This window comes from Somniosus microcephalus, chromosome 9, assembly GCF_052327205.1.
Source record: "Somniosus microcephalus isolate GS21.2 chromosome 9, FLI_Smic_1.0, whole genome shotgun sequence".
Taxonomy (NCBI): Eukaryota; Metazoa; Chordata; class Chondrichthyes; order Squaliformes; family Somniosidae; genus Somniosus; species Somniosus microcephalus.
Genome location: NC_140995.1, coordinates 202,814,352 through 202,833,189, shown reverse-complemented (window position 1 = coordinate 202,833,189; position 18,838 = coordinate 202,814,352). Strand labels below are relative to the sequence as shown.

General features: G+C 44.1%; 1 protein-coding gene across 4 annotated transcripts in view; it reads right to left on the bottom strand.

Annotated features, from left to right (window-relative positions):
* Positions 1-18,838, bottom strand: part of afg1lb (AFG1 like ATPase b) — a 182,198-nt gene that overhangs the window by 141,214 nt on the left and 22,146 nt on the right. For all 4 annotated transcript variants that reach the window (XM_085997773.1, XM_085997775.1, XM_085997772.1 and 1 more), the window contains 3 exons: positions 18,478-18,529; positions 16,658-16,759; positions 4,304-4,434 (listed from right to left, as the gene is read on the bottom strand). In XM_085997773.1, coding sequence (XP_085853899.1) covers positions 4,304-4,434; positions 16,658-16,759; positions 18,478-18,529 — 285 coding nt within the window. The remainder of the gene's footprint in view (positions 1-4,303; positions 4,435-16,657; positions 16,760-18,477; positions 18,530-18,838) is intronic.

The window sequence follows — 18,838 nt, the reverse complement described above, 5'->3', positions numbered from 1 at the left end:
CAGCAAAGAATAACTAAAAGATTAATTAAGAAAGGGAAGATAGATTATGAAAGTAAACTAGCAAAAAATATAGAAACAGATAGCAAGAGTTTCTACAGTTATATAAAAAGAAAAAGGGTGGCTAAAGTGAATGTTGGTCCCTTAGAGGACGAGACCGGGAAATTAGTAGTGGGGAACATGGCGATGGCAAAAACGCTGAACAAATATTTTGTATCAGTCTTTACAGTAGAGGACACTAAAAATATCCCAACACTGGACAAACAGGGGGTTATAGGGGGGGGGGGGGGGTGGGAGGAGCTAAACACGATTAAAATCACTAAGGAGATGGTACTCGGTAAGATAATGGGACTTAAGGCGGATAAATCCCCTTGACCTGATGGCTTACATCCTAGGGTCTTGAAAAGTAGCAGTAGGGATTGCGGATGCATTGGTGGTAATTTTCCAAAACTCCCTGGATTCAGGAAAGGTCCCAGCAGATTGGAAAACTGCTAATGTAACGCCCTTATTTAAAAAGGGAGGTAGACAAAAGGCTGGAAACTATAGACCAGTTAGCCTAACATCTGTGGTTGGTAAAATGTTGGAGTCCATTATTAAGGAAGCAGTAACAGGACATTTGGATAAGCATAATTTAATCGGACAGAGTCAGCATGGTTTTATGAAGGGGAAGTCATGTTTGACAAATTTGCTCGAATTCTTTAAGGACGTAACAAACAGGGTAGATAAAGGGGAACCAGTGGATGTGGTGTATTTGGACTTCCAAAAGGCATTTGACAAGGTGCCACACAAAAGATTACTGCACAAGATAAAAAATCACAGGATTGGGGGTAATATACTGGCATGGGTGGAAGATTGGCTATCTAACAGAAAACAGAGTTGGGATAAATGGTTCGTTCTCGGGTTGGCAATCAGTAACTAGTGGTGTTCCGCAGAGGTCAGTGCTGGGACCCCAACTCTTTACAATCTATATTAACGATTTGGAGGAGGGGACCGAGTGCAACATATCCAAGTTTGCCGACGATACAAAGATGGGAGGGAAAGCAGTGAGTGAGGAGGACATAAAAAACCTGCAAAAGGACATAGACAGGCTAAGTGAGTGGGCAGAAATTTGGCAGATGGAATATAATGTTGGAAAGTGTGAGGTTATGCACTTTGGCAGAAAAAAATCAAAGAGCAAGTTATTGTCTAAATGGAGAGAAACTGCAAAGTGCTACAGTACAAAGGGATCTGGGGGTCCTGGTGCATGAAACACAGAAAGTTAGTATGCAGATACAGCAGGTGATCAGGAAGGCCAATGGAATCTTGGCTTTTATTGCAAGGGAGATGGAGTATAAAAGCAGGGAAGTCTTGCTTCAGTTATACAGGGTACTGGTGAGGCCACACCTGGAATACTGCGTACAGTTTTGGTTTCCATATTTAAGAAAAGATATACTTGCTCTCGAGGCAGTTCAGAGAAGGTTCACTCGGTTGATTCCGGAGATGAGGGAGTTGACTTATGAGGAAAGGTTGAGTAGGTTGGGCCTCTACACATTGGAGTTCAGAAGAATGAGAGGCGATCTTATCGAAACATATAAGATTGTGAGGGGGCTTGATCGGGTGGATGCAGGGAGGATGTTTCCACTGATGGGCGAGACTAGAACTAGGGGGCATAATCTTAGAATAAGGGGTTGCCCTTTCAAAACTGAGATGAGGAGAAACTTCTTCACTCAGAGGGTAGTAAATCTATGGAATTTGCTACCTCAGAGAGCTGTGGAAGCTGCGACATTAAATAAATTTAAAACGGACTTAAGACAGTTTCCTAGCTGATAAGGGAATTAGGGGTTACGGGGAGCGGGCAGGGAAGTGGACGTGAGTCTAGGTTCGGATCAGCCATGATCCTATTGAATGGCGGAGCAGGCCCGAGGGGCCGTATGGCCTACTCCTGCTCCTACTTCTTATGTTCTTATGTTCAAAGGATATGGGGATAGGGTGGGAAAGTGGAGTTGAGGTAGAAGATCAGCCATGATCTTATTGAATGGCAGAGCAGGCTCGAGGGGCCGTACGGCCTACTTCTGCTCCTGCTTCTTATGTTCTTAGAGACTTAGGAGTCTTAGTAGACTCGATGCTAAAGATGTCCAACCAAGTACCGAGCAGCAATCAATAAAGGCAATAGAATGTTGAACTACATGGCTGAAGCAGTAGATTACAAGTCAGAGGAAGTTGTGACCAAACTGTACAGTGCTCTGATCAGACTACATCTCGAGTACTATGTTCAGTTCTGGTCACTGAAACAAAGATGACGTTCAACCATTGGAGTCAGTGCACAGAAGAGCCACAGGCCGATCCCTGTTGTTAGGGGTCTGTGTTATGAGGAAAGACTGGAGACACTTGGGCATTTCAGCCTCGAAAGGAGGCATCTGAGAAGCGATCTTAAAATTGTTAAAAGTATAGCAAAAGGTAAATCCAGAACACTACTATAAATTAAATTGCGAGAGTCGGATAAGGGAAATTACAGGTTCAAACTAGTAAATGATAAATTTAGGATTGATATCAGGAAGTTCTTCGCATGGAGTGATTAACACTTGGAACGGACTGTCAGATAGAGTTGTGGGAAACCCTGGAATCATTGAAGAAACAATTTGATGCAGCAATGGCAGGGGTTAGGGTTGAAACAGACATGTTTTTCTGGATGGGCGAGTTAAGATGGGCTGGAAGGCCTTCCTCATCTGTAATAATCTTGTCATCTTGTGATAGAATATGACCTACAGTATATACAGGATTCACACTGATGATTCATGTTTTTACTATAACAAAGATTAAATTTTAAATTTATTACACAACAGATCTATTTTGGCAGCATTTGGGAATGTGGGTTCTGATAGTTTAACATTAACTAACTCAACAGTTTTAGAATAACGTGGAATTGCTGTGGCAGGAGTCACACTGTATATGGGTGCCAGTGTGTGGATCCTTTGATCTTATACCATTACTTGTACAGCTTGAGAAGAGAGAAGTAATTGTACAGTCCAAGCAAGTAGAGACAATAGCAGAAGCATTTTCTCAATAGCAGCACAGTATTCATTACAAACAAGCAGAAAAGGAAGGATACAAATTACTGTTAATGGTAGTCAGCTAATAGGAAGAGAGAAATTTCATTAGCATTTAAGAGAAAAGATTTTTGTGACCTACAGTTGCTTTCCATTATGACTCACTTAAGTAAAAGAGGAGAAAAAACCAATACAACATTTCCATAAGTAAGTGCTTCAGACTCAGTCATCCCAGATTGGTGGATCTCTTTGTAATACATGCTGAACATGAACATGTGTTTTCATTAATTAGTAGTAGCATGAAAGTGAAAGCTTGGTTTTATTGGAGGCTTAGAAATCAATGTACCACATACAAAAGCTCAGATTTGAAAGTTTTGAAAGAGCTTAGTGATCAATACTGGATACCTTTGCTTTGAATTCTATATATTATTAAAATGATATAGATGGCATGAACTTCCTGTCCACAATCTTAAATTTCTGTGTCACAATTTCAAGGCACACTTCTGTCAACATTGAAACCGCTTATGCCAATATTTATAATGGAAACTATTTGTAAATATTTATAATGGCAAAACACTATCTCAGCATGTAAATATTTTGCCATCGCAGTTTGTAAATGAACCAATCAAACCATGTAAAATTCTTCTGAAAAATATTCACCTGCCATTTTTTCCCTCAGTAACTGAAATGTCGAATGCCCCCAAAAAGTTTTAAACATTTTAAACTAAATAAAACATAAAATTTCACAATAATTGAATTGTCTTTTAATACATTCCTACAGATTTTATTTGAAGGCCTCAGCCTGAGCTTGGACATGATATTATTGCCTAGAGCAGTGACTTAGCCGAAGCAGATCCTTTCGTCTAAACATGTGCAGCCTGCAGCTTTCCAGGAGGCATTAAGCTAGCCAGATGATGGAACGCTTCTCTCTTAGGACTCAACTCAATGGGGTGAAATAATACAAAAGTAAAATACTGCGGATGCTGGAAATCTGAAATAAAAAATAGAAAATGCTGGAAATACTCAGCAGGTCTTATGTTCTTATTATGCTCTTATATTCTTAACAGGCCAAAAACCAATAAAGCCAAATCTATTCACTTAAACTGTTCCGCCCCATGAGGAATTTTTATAGCATGGGCTTGGTTAATGCTATCAAAGTTACTATACTGCGTGCATTAGCCTGTACACACAGAAATTTCACCCTCTTAAATGCATTGAGCTTGTACATTAACTTAACAATATGCCCTCTTCAATATATCTTGCAAAAACATTCTATTTACCTGAAACTCATCAAAACACAATAGGCTGGTCTCATCGCTGATTTCTGCAGCTATAGGTGCTATTGGATCGTAGGACTTGGCCATGAAGCCAGGTTTCCTTTTTGGTAAAGTCTGCTTTAACCGATGAATTCCTGTTGCAGCAGAGTTGAAAAACTGGTTATTGTTACTTACAGAAGCTGTTAACAACGATAACAAAGTGTCTTAAACTAGACGCAAACAATAGTTACAGAGCGCTTGGTGGTGCATGTCATTTTTAAGCACTTCAGCTATTTTACCATAATGATAATTAAAGGATTCAGTACATGTTCATACACATTTTCTCCCTTAATGTGAAGTGTCAGAACAAAAATAGACAAAGTAAGCTCGATTCTCAGCAAAAATGGCTGGACACCACTCACCCAGGATAACGGAAATTGGTGGATTTAGATTACATATGTCCAGAATTGTGCTTGCACTTTATGCTGTTTTCAGTCAGACAAGTTTACTAAATACATACTATACCATATCTGACAAAAAAAATTAAATGTTTCTCTCATTAAGCCCCAAATCTCCAGGTCTCCGTTGAATTACATAGAATGTTTACAGCAGAAAAACAGGCCATTCGGCCCAACTGGTCTATGCCGGTGTTTTTGTTCCACACGTTGACTCCTAGTTTGTTGGATGATCGAGGTTGTACATAGAATGAGGAATTCAGGAGAAACTTCAGTACTCAGAGAGTGGTGAGAATGTGGAACTCACTACCATATCAAGTGGTCGAGGCAAATAGCATAGATGCATTTAAGGGGAAGCTAGATAAGTACATTAGGTGAGAAAGGAATAGAAGGATTATGGCGATAGGGTGAGATGAAGTATAGTGGGAGGAAGTTTGTGTGGAGCATAAACAGCGGCATGGACCAGTTGGGCCGATTGCCTGTTTCTGTGCTGTAAATTCCATGTAATACTGGTGCAAAACGTGGCTCTGCTGCTCCAGAGCTGATGCTGCATACTGCCTAGTTCCAATACAATTTAATGGTGTGCATATCTACTTGTGGCAATACAGGATTTGAATGGTGTGCCTCGATGAAAGAAGCAAGGAGGAAACTGTTGGCAGTACCAAAGATGCTCAAAAATAAAAAACTTTGATAACCAGTGTATCTCCTGTTGTATTGCTGAAAGGAAATTGGAGCCTACAGTGTTTTATAATGAACTGACAACTTGGGAGGTAGTGGGGAAATACTTTGTGGAGTGGGAAGAGGGGAGTACTGCAGGGTAGTGAGCCGGGTGAGTAGCTGGAAGAGGAATGTGTTGAGGATTTGGGGCAGGGGTAGTTGATGTGGCAGGGAGTACTGTGGATATTGGAAGAACAAGGGTTAATAAATGACTCCCAACATAGATATGTTAAAGGCAAATCACGTCTGACAAACTTGATTGAGTTCTTCAATGAAATAACGGAGAGGGTTGATGAAGGTAGTGCTGTTGATGTTGTTTATATGGACTTTCAGAAGGCATTTGATAAAGTGCCACATAATAGACTTGTTAGCAAAATTAAACCCCATAGGGTTAAAGGGGCAGTGGCCGCTTGAATATGAAATTTGCGAAGAGTCAGAAAGCAATGGTGAACGGTTGTTTTTTTAGACTGGATGGAAGTATACATTGGTGTTCCCCAGAGGTCGGTATTAGGACCGCTGCTCTATTTGATATATATTAATAATCTGGACTTGGGTATACAGGGCATAATTTCAAAGTTTGCAGATGACAGAAAGCTTAGAAATGTAGTAAACAGCAAGGAGGATAGTCGCAGACTTCAGGAGGACATACACAGATTGGTGAAACGCGACGACACATGGCAGATGAAACTGAATGCATAGAAGTGTGAAGTGATGCATTCTGGAAGGAAAAATGTAGAATAAACTAAATAGTACAATTTTAAAGGGGGTGCAAGAACAGAGACACCTTGGGGTACATATACACAAACCTTTATAAATCACTGGTTAGGCCTCAGCACGAGTATTGTGTCCAATTCTGGGCACCACACTTTAGGAAGAATGTCCGACCAGAGCGGACCTGCGTGGGAACATTGAGCATCGGTGGCAGTGAGGAGCAGCCCGACCAGAGCGGACCTGCGCGGGAACGCTGAGCATCGGCGGCAGTTTAAAACCGGCTGCAGTGAGTGAGGAGCAGCCCGACCAGAGCGGGCCTGCGTGGGAACACTGAGCATCGGCGGCAGTGAGTGAGGAGCAGCATACTAATTCAACAGCAGGGGAGAGAGGTAAAAAGTAATCAAAGTGTGACGTCACCATGAAGCAGGTAAGTGATTGGTTGGTGAGTATTTCTCTCTTTTTTTTTTAAAACTTAAACTCTGGTTTGTAGTTTCTAAGGTCTCTCTAGTGTAGCAGGGACTGTTGGTAAACCAGTTAACTGTAGTGTAATTAGTGGGATTGATTGATTTAATTTAAATTCAATTAATTAAAGGGTAAGTCATGGCAGGACAGCCGGGCCCCGTGATCTGCTCCTCCTGCGATATGTGGTAACTCAGGGACACTTCCTGCACACGCAGTTGTCAGGGACACTTCCTGTGTCCCTGACAACTACGTGTGCAGGAAGTGCATCCAGCTGCAGCTATTGACAGACCGCATTGCGGCGCTGGAGCTGCGATTGGATACATACTGGAGCGTTCACGATGCTCAGGACATCGTGAATAGCACATTTACGGAGTTGGACACACCGCAGGTAGAGGTTGGACAGGAAGAAAGGGAACGGGTGACCAACAGGCAGAGTACTAGGCGCAGGCAGGTAGTGCAGGGGTCCCCTGTGGCCATCCCCCTCTCCAACAGATACACCACTTTGAGTACTGTTGGGGGGGATGGCTTATCAGTGGAAGGCAGCAGCAGCCAACTTCCTGGCACCAGGGGTAGCTCTGCTGCACAGAATGGGAGGAAAAAGAGGGGTAGAGCTATAGTATTAGGGGATTCAATTGTAAAGGGAATAGATAGGCGTTTCTGCGGCCGCAAACGAGACTCCAGGATGGTGTGTTGCCTCCCTGGTGCAAGGGTCAAGGATGTCTCCAAGCGGCTGCAGAACATCTTGGAAGGGGAGGGTGAACAGCCAGTTGTCGTGGTGCATATAGGCACCAACGATATAGGTAAAAAGCGGGATGAGGTCCTAAAAGCGGAATATAGGGAGTTAGAAGATAAATTAAAAAACAGGACCTCAAAGGTAGTAATCTCAGGATTGCTACCAGTGCCACGTGCTAGTCAGAGTAGAAATAGGATACTTCAGATGAATACGTGGCTAGAGGAATGGTGCCAGGGGGAGGGATTCAAGTTCCTGGGACATTGGAACTGGTTCTGGGGGAGGTGGGACCAGTTCAAACCGGACGGTTTGCACCTGGGCAGGGCTGGAACCGATGTCCTAGGGGGAGTGTTTGCTAGTGCTCTGGGGAGGGTTTAAACTAAAATGGCAGGGGGTTGGGAACCTGAGCAGGGAGACAGAGGAAAGGGAAACAAGGATAAAAGCAAAAGATAGGAAGGAGAAAAACAAAAGTGGCAGTCAGAGAAATCAACGGTTTAAATCAAACATGGCCACAGTAAATAATAATTCTAATAGGTCTAAGAGCGTTAAAAAAACAAGCCTGAAGGCTTTGTGTCTTAATGCGAGGAGCATTTGTAATAAGGTGGATGAATTGGCTGCGCAAATAGAAGTGAACAAATACGATTTGGTTGGGATTACGGAAACGTGGCTCAAGGAAGGCCAGGACTGAGAACTCAACATCCAGGGGTATTCGATATTCAGGAAAGATAGGCAAAAAGGAAAGGGAGGTGGGGTAGCATTACTGGTTAAAGAAGGGATTAACACAATTGTAATGAAGGATATTAGCTCTGATGAGGTGGAATCTGTATGGGTAGAGTTGAGAAATACTAAGCGGAAAAAAACGTTAGTGGGAGTGGTTTATAGACCTCCAAACAGTAAGGCGGAGGTTGGGGATGGCATTAAAAGGGAAATTAAAGAAGCGTGCAATAAGGGCACAGCAGTCATCATGGGTGACTTTAATCTACATATAGATTGGGCCAACCAAATTAGTAACAATACTGTGGTGGAGGAATTCCTGGAGTGTTTACAGGATGGTTTCCTGGACCAATATGTCAAGGAACCAACCAGAAATCAGGCCATCTTAGACTGGGTATTATGTAACGAGAAAGGATTAATTAGCAATCTTGTTGTACGAGGCCCCTTGGGTCGGAGCGATCATAATATGATCGAATTCTTCATTAAGATGGAGAATGAAGTAGTTGACTCGGAGACTAGGGTCCTCCATTTAAATAAAGGAAACTACGATGGTCTGAGGAGCGAGTTGGGTAGGATTGATTGGGGAATGGCACTCAAAGGGTTGACGGTGGATAGGCAATGGCAAACATTCAAAGACCGAATGGATGAGCTACAGAATTTGTTCATCCCAGTTTGGCATAAAAATAAAACAAAAAAGGTGACCCAACCGTGGCTAACAAGGGAAATTAGGGATAGCATAAGGTCCAAGGAGAGGGCATACAAATTGGCCAGAAAAAGCAATAATCCTGAGGATTGGGAGCAGTTTAGGATTCGACAAAGGGATTAATTAAGAAAGGGAAAACAGAATGAGAGTAAGCTAGCAGGGAACATAAAAACTGACTGTAAAAGCTTTTATAGATATGTGAAGAGAAAAAGATTGGTGAAGCCAAGCGTAGGTCCCTTGCAGTCAGAATCAGGGGAATTTATAATGGGGAACAAAGAAATGGCAGACCAACTAAATACATATTTTGGTTCTGTCTTTACAAAGGAGGACACAAATAACCTCCCAGAGATGCCGGGGAACATAGGGTCTGATGAAAGGGTGGAACTGAAAGAAATCAGTATTTGTAGGGAAATGGTGTTAGGAAAATTGATGGGACTGAAGGCCGATAAATCCCCAGGGCCTGATAATCTACATCCCAGGGTACTTAAGGAAGTGGCCCTGGAAATAGTAGATGCATTGCTGGTCATCTTCCAGAACTCAATAGACTCTGGAACGGTACCCATGGATTGGCGGATAGCTAATGTTGCTCCACTATTCAAAAAAGGTGGTAGAGAAAAGGCGGGGAATTATAGACATCGGTAGTGGGGAAAATGCTAGAGTCCATTATAAAAGATGTAATAGCAGAGCACTTGGAAAGCAGTGACTGGATCGGACAAAGTCAACATGGATTTACAAAAGGTAAATCATGCTTGACTAATCTACTGGAATTTTTTGAGGATGTAAGTGGTAAAATAGATAAGGGAGAACCAGTGGATGTGGTGCATTTGGACTTTCAGAAGGCTTTCGATAAGGTCCCGCATAAGAGATTAGCGTGCAAACTTAAGGCACATGGGATTGGGGGCAAGGTATTGACTTGGATAGAGAACTGGTTGGCGGACAGAAAGCAAAGAGTTGGAATAAACGGGTCGTTTTCCGAGTTGCAGGCAGTGACTAGTGGGGTACCGCAAGGATCAGTCCTAGGACCCCAGCTGTTCACAATATATATTAATGATCTGGACGAGGGAATTGGATGTAATATCTCCAAATTTGCAGACGACACAAAGCTGCGTGGGAGGGTATGCTGTGAGGAGGATGTTGTGAAACAGTACGATTTGGACAGGTTGGGTGATTGGGCAGAAACATGGCAAATGCACTATAATGTGGATAAATGTGAGGTTATCCACTTTGGTGGCAAAAACAGGAAGGCAGATTATTATTTGAATGGCAATAGATTGGGAGAAGGGGAAGTGCAAAGAGACCTGGGTGTTCTTGTGCACCAGTCACTGAAGGTAAGCATGCAGGTGCAGCAGGCGCTTAAGAAAGCAAATGGTAGGTTGGCCTTCGTAGCAAGAGGGTTCGAGTACAAGAACAAGGATGTCTTGCTACAGTTATACAGGGCCTTGGTGAGACCGCATCTTGAGTACTGTGTGCAGTTTTGGTCGCCTTACCTGAGGAAGGACGTTCTTGCCATGGAAGGAGTGCAGCGAAGATTCACCAGGCTGATACCTGGGATGGCAGGAATGACGTATGAGGAGAGATTGTGTCGATTGGGCTTATACTCACTGGAGTTTAGAAGATTGAGAGGGGATCTCATCGAAACCTATAAAATTCTGTCAGACCTGGACAGACTAAATGCAGGAAGGATGTTTCTGATGGCCGGGGAGTCCAGAACCAGGGGTCATAGTCTAAGGATAAGGGGTAAGCCATTTAGGACTGAAATGAGGAGGAATTTCTTCACCCAGAGAGTGGTGAACCTGTGGAATTCTCTGCCACAGAGGGCGGTGGAGGCCAGTTCATTAAGTATATTCAAGAAAGAGTTGGATATATTTCTTAAGGCTAAAGGGATCAAGGGATATGGGGAGAAGGCAGGGACAGGGTACTGAATTTGGATGATCAGCCATGATCTCATTGAATGGTGGAGCAGGCTCGAAGGGCCGAAAGGCCTACTCCTGCTCCTATCTTCTATGTATGTTTCTATGTCATGGCCTTGGAGACAGTAGAGGAGATTTCCCAGAATAGTACCAGGGATGAGACTTCAGTAACTAGGAATGTTCTCCTTAGAGCAGAGAAGGTTAAGGGAAGATTTATTAGAGGTGTTCAAAATTAAGGGTTTTTTTTTTTTTTTTAAATAGAGTAAATAGGTAGAAACTGTTTCCAGTGGCAGGAGGGTTGGTAACCAGAGGACACAGATTTAAGATAATTGGCAAAAAAAAACAGGGGAAACAGAGGGGAAAAAACATTTACGCAGCGAGTTGTTATGATCTGAAACAGTGGTGCAAGCAGATTAGATATTAGCTTTCAAAAGGAAATTGGATATATATTTGAAAAGGAGAAATTTGCAGGGCTATGGGGAAAGAAAAGGGAAGTGGGACTAATTGGATAGCTCTTTCAAAGAGCTGGCACAGACATGGGCTGAATGTCCTCCTTCTGTGCTGTATGATTCTATGGTGTTTGGGGTAGTGAGCGCTGAAGGTGAGGGGCATGAAGTAGTAAGAATTCATATTGAGAAAGTGAGTAATTGCAGAAGCCGTTGGTCAGGATCATGGCTTGCATGTTGTCGTGAAGCAGGCGGAGGATGGTGACAAACGTTTGAGGGCAGCCAAATTTGAGGAGGACACTCTATAATCCCTCACGGTTGACAGTGTCGAAGGCCTTTGTGAGGTCAAAGGCGGCCATCTACAGCGGTTGGTGCTGTTTCCTACATTTCTCTTGTAGTTGACGCGCGGTGAAGATCATGTCCATTGTGCCCCTTAGTGGGCAGAATCTGCATTGTGGCTCTGGGAGGAGCTCTTCAGTCACTGGGAGAAGGCAATGGAGGAGGATTCTTGCGAAAACTTTCCCTGTGGCAGACAGCAGGGAGACTCCTCTGTAATTACCGCAATCGGACCTGTCACCTTTCTTGAAGATGGTCACGATTACGGCATCTCTGAGATCCCCTGGCATGCTCTCCTCCTTCCAGATAAGAGAAATGAGTTCATGAATTCACGCCAATAATGCTTCTCCGCCATGTTGTTATAGCACCTCGGTGGATATTCCATCTGCTCCTGAGGCCTTGTTGTTCTTCAGTTGTCGGATGGCCTTTTCAACCTCATGCCGGGCTGGGGTTGTGCTGAGGTGGTGGCAGGTAGCATGCTGCGGGATGGAGTTGAGGACACTCACGTCGAAGACAGAGTCTCGGTTAAGGAGATCTTCGAAGTGCTCCTTCCAGCGGGCACTGACTGCCTCTCTGTCCTTGATGAGTACCTCTCCGTTCTTGGCCCGCAGTGGGGTAGGATGCTTGGGCCGTAGGTGGTCTTGACTGCGCTAAAGAATCCACGCACGTCATGGTTGTCGGCTAGCTGCTGGATCTCCTGCGCTTTCTCCACCCACCATCTGTTCTTTAGGTCGCAAGTTTTTTGTTGGACCTCGGCCTTCAGGCGCCTGTAGAGCTGCTTTCTTGCTCTCGAGTTGTGTTGCTGTTTCCAGATCAGGAATGCCTTACACTTGCAGCTTATTAGCTCCTGGATCTCCTGGTCGTTCTCGTCGAACCAATCTTGGTATTTCCTGGTCGAGTGACCGAGCGTCTCTTCACAGGTGCTGAATATGGAGGCCTCAAGTGCAGACCAGGCACTGTGGACACTCTGTGTCTCTGAATCACTGGGAGACGTCAGGTTGGTTGCGAGGCGCAGGCTGAATAGGGCTTTCTTAGCAGGGTCTTTGAGTGCTCCAGCACTGATTTTCCTGCGGCATTGCTTCTGTTGCCGCCGCTGTTTTGGGGCTATGTTGATGGAGATGACAGAGCGGATTAGGCAGTGGTCTGTCCAGCAGTCGTCAGCTCCTGTCATGGCACGGGTGATGCGGACGTCTTTGCAAACCCTCGCTCAGACGATGATGTAGTCCAGCAGCTGCCAGTGCTTGGAGTGAGGGTGCTGCCATGAAGTCTTGTACTCATCTCTCTAATGGAACAAAGTGTTGGTTATGACAAGGCCATGTTCTAAGCATTTCATCAGGAGGAGGGTAGCATTGGAGCTGGCTTTCCCTACCCCCTCTCTGCCAATCACACCTCCCCAGAGATCCGCATCCTTTCCAACTCTGGCATTAAAGTCGCCAAGGAGGATCAGCTTGTCGCCCGTTGGGACTCCGGACAGGGACTATTCGAAGCTGGAGGAGAATTCTACTTTGGTCTCGTCTGTGGCTTCCAGTGTTGGGACGTACGCACTGATGACCATAGCGTACGGGTTCCAGACTAGGGTGAGCCGTAGAGTCATGAGGCGTTGGTTTATTCCACAAGGTGAGTCTCAGACGTTCAACTAGCTCATTTTTAAGGCGAAGCCTACCCGATGGAGGCGGCGTTCTTCTTCAGGTTTGCCTTTCCAGAAGGTGTAACCACCGCCTTGCTCCTTGAGCTGGCCACCACAGACCCAATTCACGTATGGACCGGGGTCAAGCAAGGCTGTGTCATCGCACCAACGCTCTTCTCGATCTTCCTGGCTGCAATGCTCCATCTCGCCCTCAGTAAGCTTCCTGCTGGAGTGGAGCTAATCTACAGAACAAACGGAAAACTGTTCAACCTCCGCCGCCTCCAGTCCAGATCCAAGGTCGTCCCATTCTCTGTCGTCGAATTACAGTATGCAGACGACGCTTGCATCTGCGCACACTCTGAGGCCGAACTCCACACCATCATCAACAACTTCACCGAAGCGTACGAGAGCATGGGCCTTACATTAAACATCTGTAAGACAAAGGTCCTCTACCAACCTGTCCCCGCCACACATTACTGCTCCCCGATTATCAAAATCCATGACGAGGCCTTGGACAACGTGGACCACTTTCCATACCGCGGAAGCCTACTGTCAACAAGGGCAGACATCGATGACAAAGTCCAACACCGCCTTCAGTGTGCCAGTGCAGTCTTCGGCTCCCAAAACAAGTGCTCTACTCGGAGCTCCGACATGGCAAGAGAGCCCCAGATGGGCAGAGAAAACGCTTCAAGGACACCCTCAAAGCATCCTTGAAAAAGTGCAACATCCCCACCGACACCTGGGAATCCCTGGCCCAAGACCACACAACGTGGAGGAGAAGCATCCGGGAAGGTGCTGAACACCTCGAGTCTCTTCGCTGGGAGCAAGCAGAAGCCAAGCGCAAACAGCGGAAGGAGCGCACGTCAACCCAAACACCCCACCCACCCGCCCCTTCAACCACCGTCTGCCCGACCTGTGACAGAAACTGTAGATCCTGCATTGGACTCATCAGTCACCTGAGAACTCATTTTTAGTGTGGAAGCAAGTCATCCTCGGTTCCAAGGGACTGCTTAAGAAGAGGAGAAGAAATTGCAGAAGCAGTAGTTAATGTGTGAGGGAAAGGTGCTGGGCATATTGAGTGTTTGGATGGATAGTGAGTGTTCGGAGAAGAGGACAGCTGGAGGGGGGAGGGGGAGTGAGAAGTGAGTTTGGATGGTAGGTAGTGGGTATTGGAAGTGAGCGGGTACTTCGAGGAATAAAATAGTTTGGAGATGGGGAGTGGGTACTGGAGACGTACTGCGGAATAGCGAGTATTTGAGAAGGGGGAGTTGGTGGAGGCAGAGTGTAGGAGGAAACAAAGGTAAAGGCTGGACTGTGAAATAAATATAAATGGAGAGTAGATTTAGATGCAGGAATGTTTATGGAGCACCAGAGAGAGCAGGGGCGAAGTGGAGCCAGAGAACTACAGAGAAGCAGAGAAGGGTTTTCACCCAAATTAATTAATTAAATAAGACCCCAACGGGCAAAATAAATAAAAACTGCCCATGGCCTCAGGGAACAGACTTTTGAAGAAAGTAAGTAAATAAAAATCAGCTTTTGACAGGTCAGCAACGTCAAAGGAAGAAAATAGATAACAAGTTTTTGCAGAAGTAATTAATAACACAAAATTGTGCCTTCTGCCTGAGAGAACGATCATTACGCAAATTACTGAATGAACTAAAATTGGTCTTGGATGGGTAGGCAGGCAAGGTAAAACAGGGGAAGAGTGGAGAGGGATAATGCTGAGGGGCAATTAGTTAAATAAATATAGGTGATACACAACAAGCCTGTTACCGTTGCTACCGTGCATCAGCTTATTAAATAAAAAGGGGTCAAAAAGAAAAATAGAAGAGAAAATTAAAAAGTTTAACGATGGGAATTGTATAATAAGAGACAGGCTTGGAGTAATTAAGGAAGAGTGGCCTGAGTGGGAATTAAATGAAAGTGTACTAAAAAGATTAAAAGTTTGATCATGTTTTTAAGACTTTTTTTTCCCCCCAATAGGTTACAGTTGGTGGAAAGGGCTGGTGGGGTTTCGTCACATGGGGAAATAGATAGATCAGAAGGATGGATATGGAAATAAACATTCTAAAAAGAATTTCTGAAGAGATGCGACCGATTCTGGAATTGAGTATTAAAAACAGGAAGTGAGCACTAGACACAAGAGGTGTATGTTATATTCACAAAGATAACAGCACACAAGCTTCCACCACATGATGGTGCTACCACCATCTTGGAGTCAGTGTAATGCTTTGCTAGACTGTTGTGAGGCTGTGGAATTCACTTCCAGGGTTACTGGTTGAGGCGGAAATAATGTCAATATTCAAGATTAGATTGGATAGCTGGATGAAGGAAAAGGGGATAAAGGGATTTGGGAACAGGGTGCGTAAATGTAATTAGGACTAGTTTCTCACGTGGCGAGTAAACACTGATAGGAACTGGTTGGGTCAAATGGCCTGTTTCTGTGTGGTAACTTCTATGTATTTCTATGCAATTCACAGGTATCCATATTGCTGTTGCTCTTAAGATGGTCAATTGGTGCACAATCTGTAGGTGATTCAGTCAGCGTTAATTTCCTTCCTTCGTACAGCAAAGCACATGGCTTTTGATCACCCTTTCATCCTATCATCACAACCAAGATGTGGAACTCCTGCTGTGAGGGAAAATCACAGCTTTGAATATATGAAGTCCAATTTCATTAAAACTATTGCTGTTTGGTGAATTTTGTATTCATCAAGGTGAGGGATTTTGCAATGTTTAAAATATGCACAACCATTTCAGGAACTCAGCATCAATATCAAGCATCCCTAGATCAGGTATAGCATGGTCAGCTGTGCAATGCTCCCTCTATTTTGCCACAATGCGCTTTACCTTCTCAGAAGAGTACTCCCTACTGCAACATGGGGACATTTCCATCTTCCACAGAAACAATCCCTGTAGCCCGAGTGCAACTGGCAATTTACGCCAAATTCGGGGCTGTTTTGCATCATGTGCCCACATTCACTAAGAACTGGACTGAAACTGTCCAAATTCATTTTACATGGTACTCTTAAGAGAGGACAAGTTCACATCTTCAGCCTGAGCTGAATACAAACCCAGATAGTGAGGTGAAAGGACAGTGTGCTAATCCACTGCACCATGCAAGCTTTGGATATATTTTCTTCTAAAAAACAGTTCATACTTTCTCTGCACAATTGTCCCTCCCGTCATCACCCTGCACCACATTTGTTTCTTGATCAGAAGGACAAAGCCTCTTTCTGACCCTCCACTCTTTCTCAGCCTCCACCAATGCTGCTCTGAAAAACAGCTTGTAGGAAATATGTGAGTGGCAGCTCAGGACAACTCTCTTATTTTTCCTTCTTGCCTTTAGGGCAATGCTTGGTTACCCTTTCCCACCTCCTCATGGTAGCACAGTTGGAATTGAGAACTTATTGGCTGAGGAACAGTGGATGTGAACCCACACACTACCACTTTGTGCTGTAGACAATTGGAGCTGCAATGCAACTTGGCTTTATAGTGCTATTTAACCTTGTGTTGTATTTATGCTGACAATTCTGCATTTCTGGTGCTCTGTTTAGAATATCTTACTTTTATGGACATCTAGCATGAAACCATGAAAATGTACTCGATTCTTCCTTTTAACTGCAGCATGAGAATAAAACAGGTCCATCACCATCGTCTTCCCTGTCCCTGCGAAGAACAAGAGAGATTTTGTGTCACAAAATACACATACATTTCCTTTATCAATTTATTAGGCTTTTTACATAAAAGTAAGCAGCAAAAGGCATCAATTTTTTTTTCCAATTGACATATTTTGTAGCAGATGAATAGGTTAACCAACATTGCACATCTATGTGGGCACTCTCAGGAAAAAATTCCATGATGATGCTAACGGTTTTAATTTGGCAACACCCAGTTACAAAACCAGAAACACGGGAGAAATTACTTTTTAATCTTACTGGATGTTTTTCCTCATGTGTGAAACACACTCACTTCCTTTACTAATGGCACCATTGCAGTCCCTTTCACTACCATAGCTATGGCTGCGGCTACTTGTAATGGTGTCTCAGCAGCCCTTCCTTTGTCCAAGTCCTCCTTGATCTGGTCTACCTCCACCGGGGTTGCCTGACCTCATTACCCTGTTGCACCCTCCACCTCATGCCTTCAGACACCAGGACTCCCAGTGCTGCCAAACACAACATTCCTCCTCGCCACGGCTGCCAAGCCCCGGGTTCTCCCTCCCTTGGTGATGCCAGGGCCCCCTTTCCAAATTCTGCGAAACGTTAGCCTCCCACAATGAAATTTACCATGACAAAGTAGTATTAAAGAAACAGAATACTGTATTCTTCATGCAAATTTCACACGTGTTTTTGAATACATGCTTTATTTCGAGTGTCCATGCTGCACCACACGGACTGCAGCAGTTCAAGAAGGTGGCTCACCACCACCTGCTCAAGGGCACTTAGGGATGGGTAATAAATTCTGGCCTTGCCAGCGATGCCCACATCCCAGGAACAAATTTAAAAATAATGGGGAGGAGGAATTTCTTCACCCAGAGAGTGGTGAACCTGTGGAATTCTCTACCACAGAAGGCCGTTGAGGCCAATTCATTAAATATATTCAAGAAGGAGTTGGATATATTTCTTAAGGCTAAAGGGATCAAGGGATATGGGGAGAAAGCAGGGGCAGGGTACTGAATTTGGATGATCAGCCATGATCTCATTAAATGGCAGAACAGGCTCGAGGGGCCGAATGGCCTACTCCTGCTCCTATCTTCTATGTTTCTATGTAAAACTACATGCACAGTGTAAATCACTTCAATTGTATTAGGAACACTTCTAATCTCAGTAAGCACTTCTTCCTCTTCCACTCTCCAAAATAGAGAGAGTTCGGCAAAGGCATATCTATAATATGTTAAAAATTTTACATCTGCACATACTTCCTGTCAAGTTTTCTCGATTATGTTCATGTAAACTTGGAACTGTAATTACACCCTCCCGTCGATGGTGGTGTTGTAGCGCCTCGGTTTCGCATCTCTGACCTCCTCAACCTACACTGCTGAGAAATTCCGCTCTCCAACCAACTCTGCGCCTCTGCTTTCCAACTTGCTATGAGTTTTGATATTTAATGATAGATATTAATATAAAATCAAATTGTCATATAAAAATAAGGTTAGAATGTATGATTTTAAAATGGGAAGTGAACTACGCCTGCGCACCCAGGTCCAAATATCCCAGCCTGTGATCCCACTTTACCTGGTCATGCAGCACTATGGGAGATCAGCTAATGCATTATAATTATATTGGAAATGTATGAGAAAATCAGACGTTAGTCAAATCAACAGCAGCCAAAATATGGAACAGCAGCTTAACATGCCAGGGTGCAGAACAATGCTGATTGAGACTTACCAACATCTCCATACACATAAAGGCCTATTGGAGGTTTAGATCTTTCAAAAAACTGCAAACAAAACACAAGGTTTCAGAAGTAATTAAGCAAAATGAAATGCACTGTACATATTTTGAACTCTTTCATTTTTTTTTTAATGTTCTGCTGCTCTGCTAGAATTTTCAGTGGATTGCTTGACCGTGGCAGATATCTGCTAAGCCAGGGGTGTCCAAACACACACACACACACACACGAGAGGGCCACATATGATTACGCAGAAATGGAGTGCCCGTACACAAAAAAGGCAAACCCACACATACCAAACTGCAAGGCCACCCCCACATACACGCAAAAAGCAGGACCTCAAAAGTGAGATCCACA